A 17,818-nucleotide genomic window follows, 5' to 3' on the forward strand; every position below is an offset into this window, starting at 1 on the left:
GCTCAGTGTAACACACACACACACGCACACTAACACACAAAGTACTGGAAGAACTCAGCAGGTCAGGCAGCATCCATGGAGGGGAATGAAGAGTCGATATTTTGGGCCAAGGCCCTTTATCTGCGCCATCTTGACCAGGAACTGCAGTGTCACAGAGTGCTACATTTACAGAGGTACAGAGCAATTAGGCAAATTAAATGCAAGGGCCACAACGAGGTAAACTGGGAGATCGAGGGTTCATCTTTTAACAATAGACGAGGTCTATTTAGGAGTCTGATAAGAGTGCGGTAGGAGCTGTCCCTGAGTCTGGTGATACATGCTCTCATCTTCTGCCCGAAAGGAGGGGGGAAGGAAAGAATGATCGGGGTGGCTGGGAATGGTCCTTGATTTTGTTGACTGCTTTGCTGAGGCGGTGGGAGTGCAGACAGTGAATGGAGGGGAGGCTAGTTTGCTTGGAGGCCAAACTTTGAACCCAGAGCTAATTACTGTGGAGAGCATTCTAACTGCCTGCATCACCGTCTGGTATAGGGGGCTCCTGCACAGGACTGAAATAAGCTGCAGAGAGTTGCAAACTTAGTCAGTTCCATCATGGGCACTAGCCTCCGTGGTATCCAGGACATCAAGGAGCGATGCCTCAAGAAAGCAGTGTCCATCATTGAGACCCCCATCACCCAGGTCGTGCCTGTTCTCTATGCTGCCATCAGGGAGGAGGTACTGGAGCCTGAAGGCACACGCTCAACGACTCAGGAACAGCTTTTCCCCCTCTGCCATCTGATTTCTGAATGAACATTAAACCCATGAACTACTTTTTTATTTCTATTTTTGCACTACCTATTTAAATATATATTTCAGTAATTCACATTTTTCTCTCTATTATGTTTTGCATTGTTCTGCTGCTGCTGCAGACAACAAATTTTCCGGTATATGCCGGTGATTTTAAACCGAAGTCTGATTTCCACCTTGTCTATCCCAGTCAATAACTCTGATATCACATAAGCCACTGTCTCGGAATTTTGTTATCTCCCCAAGCTTGTTGCCATTGGTTACCTAAACTGTAGCTATAGGTGGGCATTGAATTAAAACGTTTCTTGGGCTCAAGATTCAGAAATGTAAGCTCATGTCTTAGCACGTCAGCTGAGGAATTTAAATTCAACAAATTAAATAACTTGGAATGAAGTAATGGGCTAAAGCAACTTGAAACTGCAGTGATGTTGTAACAATTTACCTAGGTCGCTCGTGTATTTTCAAGAAGAAAATACTTCTGTGTTTACCTGCAGGACTGTGGTCGACCCCAGGCCTTGGCAAGAAGCCACGCTTTACGCCTATAGGTGGCAGCTTTGGCAGTGATGCCCACAACTCCCAAGAGGGTCAAAGGACTCCAGGACATCCCACAGCCCACACATGGCCGTACAATCAGAATCCGATTTATTACCTCTGACATATATTGAGCAATTTGTTGTTTTGTGGCAGCAGTAAGGTGCAATACATAAAAATCACCAAGTCACACCAAAAAAATATTTTAAAAGTGGTGCAAAATGAGAGGAAAAAGTGATATAGTGTTTGTGGTCCATTCAGAAGTCTGATAGACAATAGACAATAGGTGCAGGAGTAGGCCATTCGGCCCTTTGAGCCAGCACCACCATTCACTGTGATCATGGCTGATCATCCACAATCAGTATCCAGTTCCTGCCTTATCCCCATAACCTTTGATTCCGCTATCTTTAAGAGCTCTATCCATCTCTTTCTTGAAAGCATCCAGAGATTTGGCCTCCACTGCCTTCTGGGGCAGAGCATTCCACATATCCACCTCTCTCTGGGTGAAAAAGTTTTTCCTCAACTCCGTTCTAAATGGCCTACCCCTTATTCTTAAACTGTGGCCTCTGGTTCTGGACTCACCCATCAGTGGGAACATGCTTCCTGCCTCCAGCGTGTCCAATCCCTTAATAATCTTATACATTTCAATTAGATCCCCTCTCATCCTTCTAAATTCCAGTGTATACAAACCCAGTGGCTCCAATCTTTCAACATACGATGGAGGGGGGAGATGATGTTCCTAAAATGCGTGAGGGGAGGGGTTCCCAACTGGGGGTTCACAGACCCCTTGGTTAATGGTAAGACTCCGTGGCATAAAACAGGTTGGGATCCCCTGAGTGAGAGTGGAGATGGTGTGGCGTTCCTCCAGAGTATCATTCATGAGTCAGAATCAAAATCAGTTTCATTATCACTGAACACGAGGAATTCTGCAGATGCTGGAAATTCAAGCAACACACATCAAAGTTACTGGTGAACGCAGCAGGCCAGGCAGCATCTCTAGGAAGAGGTACAGTCGACGTTCTGGGCCGAGACCCTTCGTCAGGACTAACTGAAAGAAGAGCTAGTACGAGATTTGAAAGTAGGACGGGGAGGGGGAGGGGGAGATCTGAAATGATAGGAGAAGACAGGAGGGGGAGGGATGGAGCCAAGAGCTGGACAGGTGATTGGCAAAAGGGATATGAGAGGATCATGGGACAGGAGGCCCAGGGAGAAGGAAAAGCGGGAGGGGGGAAAAACCCAGAGGATGGGCAAGGGGTATAGTGAGAGGGACAGAGGGAGAAAAAGGAGAGAGAGAGAAAGAATGTGTGTATATAAATAAAAAACGGATGGGGTACGAGGGGGAGGTGGGGCATCACTGAAATATGTTCTGAAATCTGTTTTTCACAGCAGCAGGACACAAAATATACTATAAATTACAATAAGAGATACAATATATATCTATAAAGTGCAAAAAAGAGAGCAAAAATAGTGAGGCAGTGTTCATTGTCCATTCAGAAATCTGATGGTGGAGGGGAAGATGATGTTCCTGAACATTGAGAGTGTAGCATCAGGCTCCTGTAGCTCCTCTCAGGGGGTAGTAGTAAGAAGAGGGCATGTCCTGGGTGGAGGGGCTCCATAACAATGTATGCTACCTTTCTCAGGCATCACTTTTTGAAGATGTCCGCAGCGCTGGAGAGGTAGGTGCTTACGATGGAGCTGGCTGAGTTTACAACTTTCTGCAGCTTCTTACGATCCCGCGTAGTGACCCCTCCGTACCAGACGGTGATGCAACCAGTGAGAATACTCTCCACAGTACACCTGTAGAAACCTGCGAGTCTTCGGTGACGTACCAAATCTTCCCAAACTCCTAATGAAACGTAGCCATTGTCGTGCCTTCTTCATAGCTGCTTCAATATGTTGGGCCCGGGACAGATCCTGAGAGACACTGACACCCAGAAATTGCTCACCTGCCCACCGCTGATCCCTCGCCGAGGACCGGTTACTATAGCACAGGTGAATGGCCACCATTTGAAAACAGGACCCCACAATCACAATTACACAGGAAGACAAGCCAAAGGGAGCAAGGGGAGGAAACTTGGACTCTCGAAAACCTGGCCTTCCGTGCTTTTTGTTTTGTTATTCAGTTACAGGATGTGGGCATTTCAAGATTCAAGATTCAAAAAACTTTATTGTCATTCGAACCGTACATCAGCTCTGCAGGGCAGAATGAGACAGTGTTTCTCAGGGGCAGTGCAATCATAACATAACAAACGCAACACTAAATAATAAACATAACAACAAATAGTAAAACACAACAGCCACATGTCAGTTAAAATCAAGTTATAAGTGTTCAGTGCAAGTTAAAAGTGTCTAAAGCAGAGTCAGGTAGAGCAGCTATTTAGCAGTCTGACTGCCTGTGGGAGGAAGCTGTTTAGTAGCCTTGTGGTTTTAGTTTTGATGCTCCTGTAACGTTTGCCTGATGGCAGAAGAACAAACAGTTCATGGGGAGGGTGTGAGGGGTCTTTAATGATGTACCGTGTCTTCTGGAGGCAACGACTCTGAAAGAGGTCTTGGACAGAAGGTAGGGAGACCCCAATAACCTTCTCTGCTCCCCTAACCACCCTCTGCAAGGCTTTTTTGTCGACAGCACTGCAGCTGGAGTACCAGGTTGTGATGCAAAAGGTCAGCACACTCTCAACCACGCCTCTGTAGAATGTAGTTAAAATGTTAGTGGGGAGTGATGCTTGTTTAAGCTTCCTCAGAAAGTGCAATCTTTGCTTGGCCCGTTTCACAATCCCAGTGGTGTTCCTGGACCAAGTGAGATTGTCCATCCCAAGTTGTCCATCCCTATTGCCCATCCCTAGTTGTCCCTTGAGAAGGTGGTCTTACCTGGCCAAGACATTGGGTATATTTAAAGTGGAGGTTAATAGGCTCTTGATTAGTAAGGGTCTCACAGTTAATGAGAGAAGGCAGGAGAATAGGTCTGAAAGGAAAGTAAATCAGCAGTGATCAAACGGTGGGACAGACGCAATGGGCTGAATGCCCTAACTCTGTTCCCATATCCTAGCATCTTTGCTCCGTGTGGGCAGCACAGCAGGGTGGTAGTTAGTGTAACGCTTCACAGCGGGGGAATCCCCACCTGGGGTGGGGTCCATGGGCTATCGGTTAATGGTAGGTGTCCATGACATTAAAGATGTTCGGAACCCCTGCACGCTGCCAGTGAGCCGGGTTTGGCTCCTGCCGCTGTCATAAGGGGAATGTATGTTCACCCTGTGACCGCGTGGGCTTTCCTACGGGTGAGCGAGTTTTGGGTATGCTGTGTGGGCACTGGAAGCACGGCGATCACAACCGCACACCCCCAGACTGTGTTGGCCACTGACACAAACAGCGCACTCCACTCTACGTCTCAACGTGCGCATGGGGGAAAGAGGGTGCACTGAAATAAAGCCTCCTCGCCCGGCAAAGGCTGTCTGCAGCCGGCAGATCCACCTCTCTCCATCCCGGTGGTCTCCCGAAGGACCGATTGTGTGTCCGTTACGCCAGATGTCCGTAACTCAGGGAGGATCTGTACTCCGCTGCAGTATTAGCCAAAACTGTTATATAAAAAACCATAAACAACTTTATCATCTATGAGGTTGTCACTCGTATACAACAGTGACAAAGAAGCCTGTGCCGGAGAGTTTTTAAAGTGGAAAAGCCGTTGCACTGGCCCAGTGGTACGAGTAGTCATCACGACTGGGGTCTCCCTTGGCTGCAGTGGATGACCACGATTGCTTCTGTGCCTTCTCATGCCCTTCACTCTCCACATAGCATTGTGCTCCTGTCCGTGGGGTCTGGCTGTAGATCTCATCCGCCCAGTCCTCCAGAGCGGACTTTTCATGCTAGGACAGGAACGTCGCTATCTCAATGGGGCATGAGACCTGCTGGTTACCCTCACACAGTTTAGCCGCCCCCCCCCCCCCAAGCTGGGTGTGGCCGCTGTCACATGCGAACAGCCACTTGGACTCTCACAGGAGTCAGCTGAGTGTCCAGTGGGGACCAAAGCGAGTGAGCTGGCCCAGAGGGGACACGACAAACCCCTTATCCACCAAAGATATTACCATTCCATACACCCCACCACTGGAGTATAATTGGTCAGCAAATGCCCCAATTCAAGGCTGCACGGGAAATTTCATCACTAGTGGATGGTTCTGCAGCCATATAAATCCACTCTGCCACTTAATGAGATCCCAATTGTTTATTTCCGACCCTTCAGAGTACAACATTGTAAATCTCACTCAACCTTGAACGTACTCTGCATGAGATTTGTATGTTCACAATCCTCGAGATATTTCTTCAGTAGTTGACTTGTTATCCTGAAATACCCTCTCTAGTTGTGGACTCTGCAGCTGGAGGTAACAGCCATCCCCCTCAGAATTTTGTACATTTGTCCTGAGGTTTATTTTTATTCTAAACCAGAAAACGCTCATGTCCGCTCCGCTCAACATTCCTCCGGAGGTTCTCCCATCCCAGCACGTTGCTGCAGTTCCAGGCGCCACCATGCGGCAGCAATCAGAATCGCAGGCAGTGTTGCCTGTTTCAACACAGCACCACCCAGTGGCACATTAGTGACCTGCAGGATCGGAAATTCCTCAATCAGAACAGGAATTACGGCCGTTGGTTCCCTGGTCCTCTGCCAGCTCGCTTGGAAATATTCTCTGTTAGTCCCGCACCATTATTTTCACTCCACAATCCAACAAATGTTTCCTCCTTCAGGTACTTAACCAATTCCCTTCTGAATAACAAATTTCACGACGTACGCCAGTGATATTAAACCTGATTCAAAACTCTTCCAATACACTCCTAAGCAAATCACAACGATTAATCAGATTTATCATTGACATTTGTCGTGAAATTTGTTGTTTAGCAACAACAGTACCGTGCAATACATAAAATATAATAAATAAGAAATATATAACGCAAACACCAGGAAATCTGCAGATGCTGGAAATTCAAGCAACACACATCAAAGTTGCTGGTGAACGCAGCAGGCCGAGCAGCATCTCTAGGAAGAGGTACAGTCGACGTTTCAGGCCCAGACCCTTTGTCAGCACTCATATATGAGCACGAGACTGATTTATATATAAGAAATATATAAATCAATTTAAATAAGTACTGTAGTTGCATAAAGAGTGCAAAAATAGTGAAGTTGTGTACATGGGTTCATAGTCATACTTATTGATCCGGGGGGGAGAAATTGGTTTTCGTTACAGTCGCACCATAAATAATTAAATAGTAATAAAACCATAAATAGTTAAATAGTAATATGTAAATTATGCCAGGAAATGAGTCCAGGACCAGCCTATTGGCTCAGGATGTCTGACCCTCCAAGGGAGGAGTTGTAAAGTTTGATGGCCACAGGCAGGAATGACTTCCTATGACGCTCTGTGTTGCATCTCAGTGGAATGAGTCTCTGGCTGAATGTACTCCTGTGCCCACCCAGTACATTATGTAGTGGATGGGAGACATTGTCCAAGATGGCATGCAACTTGGACAGCATCCTCTTTTCAGACACCACCGTGAGAGAGTCCAGTTCCATCCCCACAACATCACTGGCCTTACGAATGAGTTTGTTGTTTCTGTCGGTGTCTGCCACCCTCAGCCTGCTGCCCCAGCACACAACAGCAAACATGATCGCACTGGCCACCACAGACTCGTAGAACATCCTCAGCATCGTCTGGCGGATGTTAAAGGACCTCAGTCTCCTCAGGAAATAGAGACGGCTCTGAACCTTCTTGTAGACAGCCTCAGTGTTCTTTGACCAGTCGTTTATTGTCAATTCGTATCCCCAGGTATTTGTAATCCTCCACCATGTCCACACTGACCCCCTGGATGGAAACAGGGGTCACCGGTACCTTAGCTCTCCTCAGGTCTACCACCAGCTCCTTAGTCTTTTTCACATTAAGCTGCAGATAATTCTGCTCACATAATGTACAAAGTTTCCTACCGTAGCCCTGTACTCAGCCTCATCTCCCTTGCTGATGCATTCAACTATGGCCGAATCATCAGAAAACTTCTGATGTGTATCTGTACCATGTATATCTGTAGAAATCTGTTAGTCTTTGGTGATATAAAATCTTCTTAAACTAATGAAATACGGCTGCTGGTGTGACTTCAGAAATGAATCAGTATGTTGTGCTCAAGGTAGAGCTTCACAGATGCTGGTAGTCAGGAACTTGAAACTGCTCACCCTTTCCATTACTGATCCCTCAGTGAGGGCTGGTGTGCATTCTTTCATGACCTTCTTGTGTCAGATCTGGTTCTTTTGGGAGTCACATTAACCCTGTGTCCTCTGTTTACTGAGGCTCCTGCCATGGGACAGCCTCTCCAAGTTCAGCCCAATCATTACAATTTATGGCTCTGAATACCTTTATTCATTCAATCTTTCCTTGAACTACCTCCTCAGACAACAAGACTACCCAAACATTTTAATCGCTGGTGAGATTGCTCTGCTACAGAGAGGGGAGACTGCCTTTTTAAAATCGCTGGTGTTAGCGCTCTGCTACAGAGAGAGAGAATGCTGCCCAAGTTTACTGCCTTTTGGATGTGGCCTCAGACTTTGGACTTTTTTTTCAGTCTTTTTTTCCTGCATTGTGCTTTTTGCCTGACCTTTCCCTTTTTTTTTGGTGTGGGGGAGGGGAAGAAGAGGGGGATTTGGGGATCGATGTGCCTGTTCCGTTTTTGTTCTTTTTTTTTGTGTGGAGAGGAGGGATTTTGGGGCTGCTGATCTTTTCTTTCTTGGTTTCACAGAATTGCACAGTTGTATACTTTGATAATAAACAAACCTTTGAAAGGAGTATCTTCAGATTTGTAGTTTCCCTCCCACAGTCCTTCTTTACCTGGTTCAGAGCTGGAATAGTCCACGCATAAATTACAGGTCGACCTTCACTAATCCGGCACCACTGGGACCCAAGGAGTGCCGGATTAGTGAAAATGCTGAATTACAGAGGGATCACACTAAGCATAACCAGTGCCGGATTAGTGAAGGTCAACCTGTACCACAAAGACTAAAACTCACAGCAACAGGCTGCAGCTTCACAAAGCAGGCAGGTTTACTGTATTCAGTCAGAATTCTGACTGCTTGCATCACTGTCAGGTATGGAAGGACCAACACAGAGGATCAGGAAAAGCTGCAGCTCCATAATGGGCAGTACCTTCCCCACCATTGAGGACACCTTCTAAAGATGATGCCTCCAAAAGGATGGTCCACCATTAAAGATCCCCTCCACCCAGGACATGCCCTCTTCTCAATGCTACCATCAACAAGGAGGCACAGGCAAAAGACACACAGTTTCTGTTCCTCTGTCATCAGATTTCTGAACTGACAACGAACGGATGAACACAACCTCTCTTTTTTTTATTATATACATCTTAATCATGGTAATTTTGGTACATTTTAAGTATTGCCCTGTACTACTGCACCAAAACAACAAATTTCACAACAAATGTCAGTAACTCAGTAATAATAAACCTGATTCTGAATGAACTCCCATGACAGTGGAATTAAAGTGTACCTAATGCATGAAATGAACTACTGAGTACTGAAGGACAGGGTCTAAGATTTATCTGCATAAAGAAAATACCATGTGATTTAAATTTTTACTATCTCTTCTTTCAGTTAGTCCTGACAAAGGGTCCCGGCCCGAAACGTCAACTGTACCTCTTCCTATAGATGCTGCCTGACCTGCTGCGTTCCACCAGCATTTTTTGTGCGTGATACTGCGTGATTTAAATTTATAGTATTAGGGGTAATCAGGTGGAGGGTGGAGATACTCCGCTAGTCTATAGTTCACTCTTAGACAAGATGTACTATCTGCTTGCAACCCCCCCCCCCCACCGCCAAGATCAGGGTCATGTGAAGCCATGGGAGCAACTGGTGCAGACCACTAGTCCTGGTTATGCGACCACCGATGCCAGGCAAACGATCTCTGAAGAGTATCCATAATGGCTGGGGTCACCTGTCTTGTAAAGACACTGCCCAGAAGGCAGCAATGGCAAGCCACTTCTCTTGAAAAATTTGTCAAGAACAATCCTGGCCAAGATCACGATTGCCCACATCATAAATAAGGCACATAATGACGGATGCAATAAGGGGTAAAATACCAAAATGATCATAAGGATGCTGAAAGCCGGAAGAACCAAAATGCACAGCACCCCAGACAACATCCGCAGGGAGAGAAACAGTTAGCCAGGGTCAGTAAAGACGTGTGGGAGTCTCAGACCAGAGGCACAGCCTCAGAATACAAGACAGTCCCTTTGGAACAGAGATGAGGAGGAATTTCTTTAGCCAGAGGTTGATGAATCTGTGCAATTCATTGTCACAGGTGGCTCTGAAGGCCAAATCATTGAGTATATTTAAAGTGGAGGGTGACAGGTCCTTGATCAGTCAGAGCGTCAAGGACTACGAGGAAAAGCCAGGAGAATGGGCTTGAGGGGGGGCAATAAATCAGCCTTGATGGAATGGCAGAGCAGACTCAATGGGCCAAATTCTACTGTGTCTTATGATACACTACTGAACGTCAGATATTGTTACCTTTTGTTTAAAAAAAGAGCTAACAGAAAGAGTAGAACTCGTTAACACCTGCTCCCCTCCAACAGATCCACCATAGGTTAAAAGTGCTCTCTCAACCAATGGAAGCCTATTCATTGCAAGTGATCCGCAAGGGCTACTTTTAAGCAAACAAAACGATACTTTGCAAGGAATGCACATTGCAGTAATTGCTTGCTATTTAATACAATTTTGCATTCTAGTGCACAACAGTTGTACAAACACGCAATACTTCAGTCAATGTCATTTAAAACCACTGTGTCAAATTTCAGAGGCTACTATTGACAGACAAACTCTCTGCTGTAACATGATCAGAAGAAATGTGCAAAGTTATGTTGCTAAGCAAACTTGTCAGTCGCTTAGTGTTTTTTAAAGAAGTTTGTAGGACAGTTTGGGGATAGAGAGGGGAGTTGGGGTCAGGTTAGGGTTTTAAGGACAGTGACAGGGGGTGTTAGATAACAGGCCTCCGCTCTGCTCAAAGACATGGATGGGTTGAAAGGGTCATCTGGAGTCTGGGCCCCAGTTTCATATTCAAAGGCCGGCAGTGTGAGCATCACTGCTCCACACAGAGGGAGCTCAAAATCCAGTGACATTGGTGGGTGACGAAGGACATCTGCAGATGCCGGACTGTCCCAGTATCGGACGACCGTGCGCGCAGAAGACATGGGGGTGCAGCCAGAGTTCAAGGCTGGAGTTCAGAGACGCATCATTGGTCTGTACCGAAGGTGAAGCCCAAAGGCCGAATGGGAGTCTAGAAATCAAAGCCAGCTGGCTGAAGCCTAGATTGGAGGTCTGTCCTGAAGTTGGGTTGGAGGAGAGTGTGTGAGCGAGAGTGAGTGTGAGTGTGATGAAGGGAAGGGGTTTGTCTCTGCTGAGCATTGTTGACGTGCTACGTTACCACTGTGTGCGGCAACACTTGTGGGCTGCCCCCGTACATCCCTACGTTGGTTGGTTGTTAACACAAACGACACCTTTCACATGTACATGTGATCAATGAATCTGAACGTGAAAAAAGCACAAGATACTTTTCCTCGACTGTTCAATACCTTGCAAACTCGTGTGGCTGACTTGAATCAGAAGGCGGAATCTCAGATTATAATGTTATTTTGAACTCATTTTAGTCCTGTCATCAGCTGCTGCCTGCTGGAACAAGAGCTGCCGCCTGCCTTCAAACAGTAAGACACACGCTGCCATGGCTGAGTTGAGGCTGTCTACACCTGGAGTCATGGGCACGTACAGTCGTTTCCCTCTGGTCTTCTCCACTAACATGAGTGCCTCCAGGCTGAGTCCATGCGTCTCGCCGCCAACCACAATGGCTGTGCGCTGCCCTGCCCAGGCCTGGTAGCAATTTTGAGCATCCACTTTGGGTAGCGAGAGCAGGAGTTCGCTCTCATCATCCTCGCTGTCGCTCTCCTTGTACTCGACTGCGTGCCGGGACGCGCCCCTCTGGTCACGTGTAGAGAGAGATTCGGGAAGGACAGGTGGGTTCTCAACTGGACAGTTATGGTCTGCCACGTGGACACGAGTGCTGGTAGACAGGTAGTTGGGAACCACTTCCCACTCCAGGTTTGAAAGCACGGGGATGCGGAAGTGAGCACCCATTCCTGCTCGGAGCACTTTGGGTTCCCAAACATCCACACAACCTGGGAGAATGGGGAGAAAGAGAGAAGAAAAATCAGCTTTTAATAATCCCCCGCGATGCTTTTCTCAATATATCATACAGGAACTTGAGTAGGAGTCTGCTTGACGATATCGGCTGCTGTAGCACAGACGTACATTAGGAGCATTGTTTGCACAAGGCTGGGATTGGTATGATTGAGCAGGAGGACCGGGAGCACCTCCTTCCTCACCTTGGCTCTAACTCCCAATAATTATTCATAACTAATCACATTTTTCTTCCTGCCAGAGGAGTGAAAAAGATTTGTGTAATAGGTGTAACTCTACTGGTCGAATGTATTGGAGAACTGAGACAGAGGGCAATAGAACTTTTCAATACAGAATGTGGCTACGAACAAATTATAGAGCTGAAAAATCTGCTTTACCTCTTGTGTAATGGAACCCACAAAGATCTCCGTGCTCTTTAAAGTTAACCTGTCGTGTGTACCTGATGTTGACTGAAGGCTGATTTATACTTTGGCGTAGTACCCTACACAAGTGGGCTACGCCGTTATGAGCATTTATACTTGCGCGTTGGCGTGTCTGATTCGCTCTGCAATTCACTGTCAAAACACTAGTTGGCGGTGGGGTTTCTATGCCACTGTGTTGAGTTTCTTCGTGTTGACACTCAACGCAAAGAAACTCAAACTTCAAACAATGGCGACTGAAACTGAAGGAGGGTGAATTTTCTGTGCTTGTCCAGCCACTGAGAGACATGGACGAGGAAATGCATTTCAAATATTTTCAGATGTCAGCAGGTAGATTTGATGATTTGGTTCATCGTCTCCAACCATTTGAGTTTTAGCTTCAGGTGGAAGTCAACAGGCTGTAGCAGCTAGCTACAAACTGGCGTCAAGCACAGGGTCCTCCATAATTTCGGAGGTCTGTAAAGCTTTATGGAAAGCATTGCAGCCAGAGTTCCTTCCCTGCCCTTCAGTTGCCCAATGGGAAGCTATTGCAGCGTAGGAGGAAATGCGATGCTACCAAGCGGACCAATCACAGTTGCTGCGGTCTGCGTCGCCGCGACGCGTAGTTACATTTTTGGGGAGGTGCGTGTCAGGCTACGGCGTCGATTTGACGCAGAAGTATAAATTGGCCTTGATTCAGCACTGTCGGCAGTCTGATGTCTAATCCTCTCAACTTCTCAATCTCCCTTCCTTTAAGATGTTTCTTAAACTCATCACTGAACAACCCTATGGTCATCTACATGAACATCCGCATGCATGCAGAGTCTTTAATCTGCCTGATAAAGCTCCTGTGGCATCTGGGAAAGTAAAAGTAACACACAAACATGCTGGAGAAACTCAGCAGGTCAGGCGGCATCCATGGAGAGGAATAAAGAGTTGCTATTTTGGGCAGAGACCCTTCAAGAGTTCCTGATGAACATCTAAGGGCTCAGGGGACTATAACAGTCCTGATAATACTAACCTTTTGTCACTAATATTTTACTGCATCCAGCTGCCACAGCAGATCGCAATATTGTGCCCAAATTGCCGGGATCACGGATGTTGTCACAAATAAGGAAAAGAGGCAAGGTATGCTCCTTTTGAATTGGATACTTCATCTTGGAATATTCCGGCTTCAAAAAAATCCCTGCCAGAAACAGCAAGAGGAGGAAAGTTTTAAATCCTTACCCCACGCAGCACCGATGACCTCCAGTGGAAATTCCACACCATGCAATGGTCCGCACACTATTTCTAAGTCAAGATCTTATACTCAAGTTTGGTCTCCAGTTGATGTTAACAATTGCATGGCACTTCTGAAAGGGAGCAGAGGGTTCAGCTTGTGGCCTGGAGAACCAGCCTTCATTACATTCCCCTCTGCCGTACATCAACATGGCCATTCACTGATTCAAGGTTATCATTATACGATGTGGGCAGTCACGGACTTTCTGTGACCATGACTGCTCTTGGCAAATTTTTCTGCAGAAGAGGTTTGCCATCGCCTTTTTCTTGGGCAGTGTCTTTACAAGACAGGTGACCCCAGGCATATCAATACTCTTCAGAGACTGTCTGCCTGGTATCAGTGGCCGCATAACCAGGACTTGTGATATGTTCCAGCTGCTCCCATGGGTTCACATAGCCCTGATCAGGGGAGCTAAGCAGATGCTACACCTTGCCCAAGGGGGACCTGTAGGCTAGTGGAGAGAAGGACAGCCTTACACCTCCTTTGGTAGAGACCCATCTCCACCCCACCACCTGTATTCCAGGTACTCGTATAAAAACACTTTGTGATCGCTCAATGCAACGTGTTAAATTAGGATGTAAACTTGTTATTTCCTCATAGTTTAAGCTTTCCCATGTTTGCTTTATTTTTATATTATCACCTTCCTATAAGCAATTGTTCAGTGAAATTTCCAGTAATTGTGGCACAGCTGCTTCTGTATTTTTCAAGAAACGTATTGGTTCCTCTGTTACAGGTGTCATGCTGTTTGAACCCGCCTACCTCAGAGGTCAATTGTTGTAAATGGAATGTTATCTTTTTAGTCTGAGCTAGTATCACAGACACATCGTGAAATTTATTGCTTTAAGGCCACAGTACAGCGCAATACATAAAATACGCTGGGGCGGGATATTAGGAGGGAGGGGGTGGCAGGGTTGGGGGTGAGGAGGAAGAGGTTGGTGGGGTGAGGGATTGGATGGCGAGATTGGGGATGAGGAGAAAGAGGTGGGGTGGGGGTTTGGGAGGGAGGGGGTGGCAGTGTTGGGGGTGAGGAGGAAGAGGTTGGTGGGGTGGGGGATTGGACGGGAGGGGGTGGAAGGGTTGGGGGTGAGGAGGAAGAGGTTGGTGGGGTGGGAGATTGGACAGGAGGGGGGTGGAAGGGTTAGGGGTGAGGAGGAAGAGGTTAGGGTTAATCAGGGTTGTCGGGGCTGCATAGCTTGAAGGACCAGAAGGGCCTACTCGATGGTTTTCCCTAAATAAATAATCTAAATAAACTGGCTCTTCATATGTGGTGAGATCTAGGTGGTGGCAGGGAGTTCAGTAGCCTCACAGCACTATTGACCCAGGTTACCGGTGCAATAATAACAATACGCTAACAGCTAAGCTACAGTGCCTCTTGGACCTGGCTTATGTTCTGACTCTCAGTTTGCAATGATTCCTCTTTTAATTCCTTTATTTTAATGATGTTTGGTACTTACCCAACGCTCCCTGAGGTGTTACAAGATCAGACCACATCTTAATCTCTTCAAACTTCACTTTGATTAACTCTGCGTGCTTCAGTTTCTCAACAGGCAATTCCTTCAGGCTGTCTAAGTTGCTGAAGAAGAGAGTCTCCAGCCTCGCTCCGGCTCTCAAGGCGTCCGTGATCAACCGCCGACCCTCAAGCAGGACTTTCCCATGCTGCTCACGGAATTTCTTGGACTTTGCAATGATCATAACTTTTCTGTAGACAACAGTAGGGTATATTAGTTTCAAACAAGAGAAACTGCGCAATATGCAATCAACAGGTTCACCATCTGCATCACTTTACAATAGAACCATACAACTGTTGTAGTGCAGGGTAGGCATTTCGTCTTTCCAGAAGCTAGTAGAGTGATCCCAGGAATTCCATTCCACATGTTCTTTTCCTAGCACAGGATGTGACGGCTCAATAGAATAGCGGTTAGTGTTCCGGGTCCAATTCCCGCCACTGTTTGTATGGAGCTTGTCCATTCTCCCAGTGACCATGTTCAAGTTGAAACATGAATACAGTGTTCCTCCAGGGCCAAAGGTGCAAAACACAGAGCCAACAGTCACACCACACAGCACAGATAGCACATATAACCACGATAACAGAAAAAAAGTTACAAAAAGTGTACATTAAAAATAATATAGCCCATGTCCCTGTGTGTGGGTTCCTGCCACATTGCAAAGATGTACGGAAACAACAGGAATTCTGCAGATGCTGGAAATTCAAGCAACACACATCAAAGTTGCTGGTGAACGCAGCAGGCCAGGCCGCATCTCTAGGAAGAGGTGCAGTCGACGTTTCAGGCCGAGACCCTTCAGCAAATTTGAAAGATGTATGGGCTAGGTTTACTAAGTTGTGGGCACGTTATGGCACTGGAAGCATGCCCGCACTTGCCGGCTGGCCCCATCACGTCCCCAGAATGTGTTGGTCGCTGAAGCAAACAACGCAGTCTGTATGCTTCAATGTACATGTGACAGATAAAGCTGATCTTAGATCTTCAGCTCTGCAAGTGATTCCCTCTTGCTTGTTTATTTAGCTGCTTTGCCGGCACCTCCAGCAGGCAGGGAATTCCATTGTATAGATTTTTGTTTACTCAATTCCCCTGGTACCTTTTGCCCAAAATTTTAAACGAGTCTCCAGAATGATCGATTAAAAGAGCTGCCCACTACCAGCCAATCAACAAGATTCAGCACAGCCAACATGGATCTATATAGCAAAAACCACGTCTGACTCAACGGCCATTTGAGGTTGTAAGGAGTAGAACAGAGAAGGGGGAACCTTGGATTTCCAGAAGGTTTTCAATGAGGTCCCAGAGGCTGGTTCAGCATTAGAGCACATGGATTGAACACAGAACAAATCCTCTGGCAACAATGGTGGTCCCATCCTTTTTTAAGATCAATCTAACCCTTCACCCCTACACTACCCTCCATGTGCCTATCGGTAAAAGTTTCTTAAATGCTGATGTCTATGCCTCTACCACCACCCCTGACAGTTCTACACACTTCCCCCTTCGTTCTCAGTCCTGTAAGGTCTCAGCCCAAAACATCAACTGTTTTTTCATTTCCAAAGATGCTGCCTGACCTGCTGAGTTTCTGCAATATTTTGTGTGTGTTACTCTATGTAAAGAACTTAACTCTAACATTCCCCCCCCCTCCAACACTTTCCTCCAATCACCTTAAAATTATGCACATTTGTATTAGCCGCTTCCATCCTGGGAAAAAGCTGCAGGCTGTCCACTCTATCTAGGCACCTTTTCTCTTTTTAAATCTTTTTATTGAATTAGTACACAAAAGGTAAATCATGTAAGCACTGATACACAGTTGCAATATAAATTTACGAAAGATATTCATACAAAAAAAATTAGCACAGACAGTGCAGTTTAAATATAAAATAACCAAGTAATATAATAGTATACTAGTTTTCAAACATGTGAATAAGAGGGAAAAAAAACCCCAAAAAAACTCACTGTGCAACTAAACTAAAAAGCAAAGCAAAGCAATGGGCTAACTAGGTATCAAGTAGAGTTAAACAACTTAAAACAATCATGTCCTCAAACCTGACCTCAAAAAACAGTTAAAAAGCAAGAAGGGAATGTAGATATGGCCAGAGAAAGAAAAAAAAAGTTACATTAAATGAAAATGTTGAATAATAGGCACCTTTTCTCGCACACCTCCATCAAGTCACCTCTCATCCTCATTCGCTCCAAAGAGAAAAGCCCTAACTCACTCAATCCATCTTCATAAGACATGCATTCAAATACTGGCAGCATCCTGGTTAATCTCCTCTGCACCTTCTCTAAAGTTTCCACATCCTTTCTATAATGAGGTGATCAGAAGGGAACACAATACTCCAAGTGCAGTCTAAGCAGGGTTCTGTAGAGCTATAATATTACCTCACGGCTCTTGACCTCAAACCCCAACTAATGAAGACCAACATTATGAAGGCAAAAACTTTGAGGGACCTATTGATTGAGAACTGAAGAGTTGAAATAATTGGACCCATATCATGTTGGTAGGGTTGGAGTGAGGAGGAAAAGAGTTGCTGGGACAGGGATTAGAAAGGAGGGGGTGGTGGAACGGGGTTTAGGAGGGATGGGTGGTGGGTGAGGTAGGGTGCAGGGATTAGGAGGAATAAGGAGGGAGGGAGGGGATGGTGGGTGAGGTAATGAAAGGTGGTGGCGAGAGGCAGTGGCGGGGTTGGGGTGAAGAGGAAGAGGTTAGTGGGGTGGGGAATTAGGAGTGATGGGAAGGGGGGAGATGGAAGAGGATAGCGTGGATGGGAGTGAGGAGGAAAGGATTGGTGGGGTGATGACATTAGAAGTGATGGGATGCGACAACTACCCCTGCACCCATCGTTCCCCGCTGAGGAGATGTTTGATCAGTCACCGTTCCTTACGCCAGCCGCTTGTCCCCGGGGAACGCCCTCTCGAATGACAGCTCGGGCTCTGCGTCAGGGCCGAGGGGCTGCCGCCCGGCCTGACCCCGGGGTCCAGCTCCCTCCGGGTCGCGGGGCCTCTTTACGTCTCCAACAGCTCCCTGCCCGCGGTTATCAATGATCTCAATCGGCCTCCTCCTCAGCGCCCTCACGTATCGTCTCCCCGGGCCGGGCGG

The 17,818-nt window shown here is 46.6% G+C and overlaps 1 protein-coding gene across 1 annotated transcript; it reads right to left on the reverse strand.

Annotated features, from left to right (window-relative positions):
• Positions 1 to 8,502: 8,502 nt before the first annotated feature.
• mrm3a (mitochondrial rRNA methyltransferase 3a) lies at positions 8,503 to 17,719 on the reverse strand. Its single transcript, XM_063031874.1, has 4 exons — positions 17,594 to 17,719; positions 14,677 to 14,921; positions 12,965 to 13,129; positions 8,503 to 11,523 (listed from the first exon to the last, which is right to left on the reverse strand). Exons 2-4 carry the CDS (start codon positions 14,912 to 14,914, stop codon positions 10,982 to 10,984), a joined length of 945 nt encoding a protein of 314 aa, XP_062887944.1. The 5' UTR covers positions 14,915 to 14,921; positions 17,594 to 17,719; the 3' UTR covers positions 8,503 to 10,981.
• Positions 17,720 to 17,818: the final 99 nt, after the last annotated feature.

This window comes from Mobula hypostoma, chromosome 23, assembly GCF_963921235.1.
Source record: "Mobula hypostoma chromosome 23, sMobHyp1.1, whole genome shotgun sequence".
Taxonomy (NCBI): domain Eukaryota; kingdom Metazoa; phylum Chordata; class Chondrichthyes; order Myliobatiformes; family Myliobatidae; genus Mobula; species Mobula hypostoma.

Bases quoted from the DNA above. Each gene is read 5' to 3' on its own strand.
- mrm3a (XM_063031874.1), bottom strand. From the start codon at position 14,914: ATGATCATTGCAAAGTCCAAGAAATTCCGTGAGCAGCATGGGAAAGTC. The intron at 13,130-14,676 runs GTAAGTACCAAA...TGTTTCTGGCAG, and splicing joins AACACCTCAGGGAGCGTTGG to GGATTTTTTTGAAGCCGGAA. The intron at 11,524-12,964 runs GTTAGTATTATC...CCATTCTCCCAG, and splicing joins TAAAATATTAGTGACAAAAG to GTTGTGTGGATGTTTGGGAA.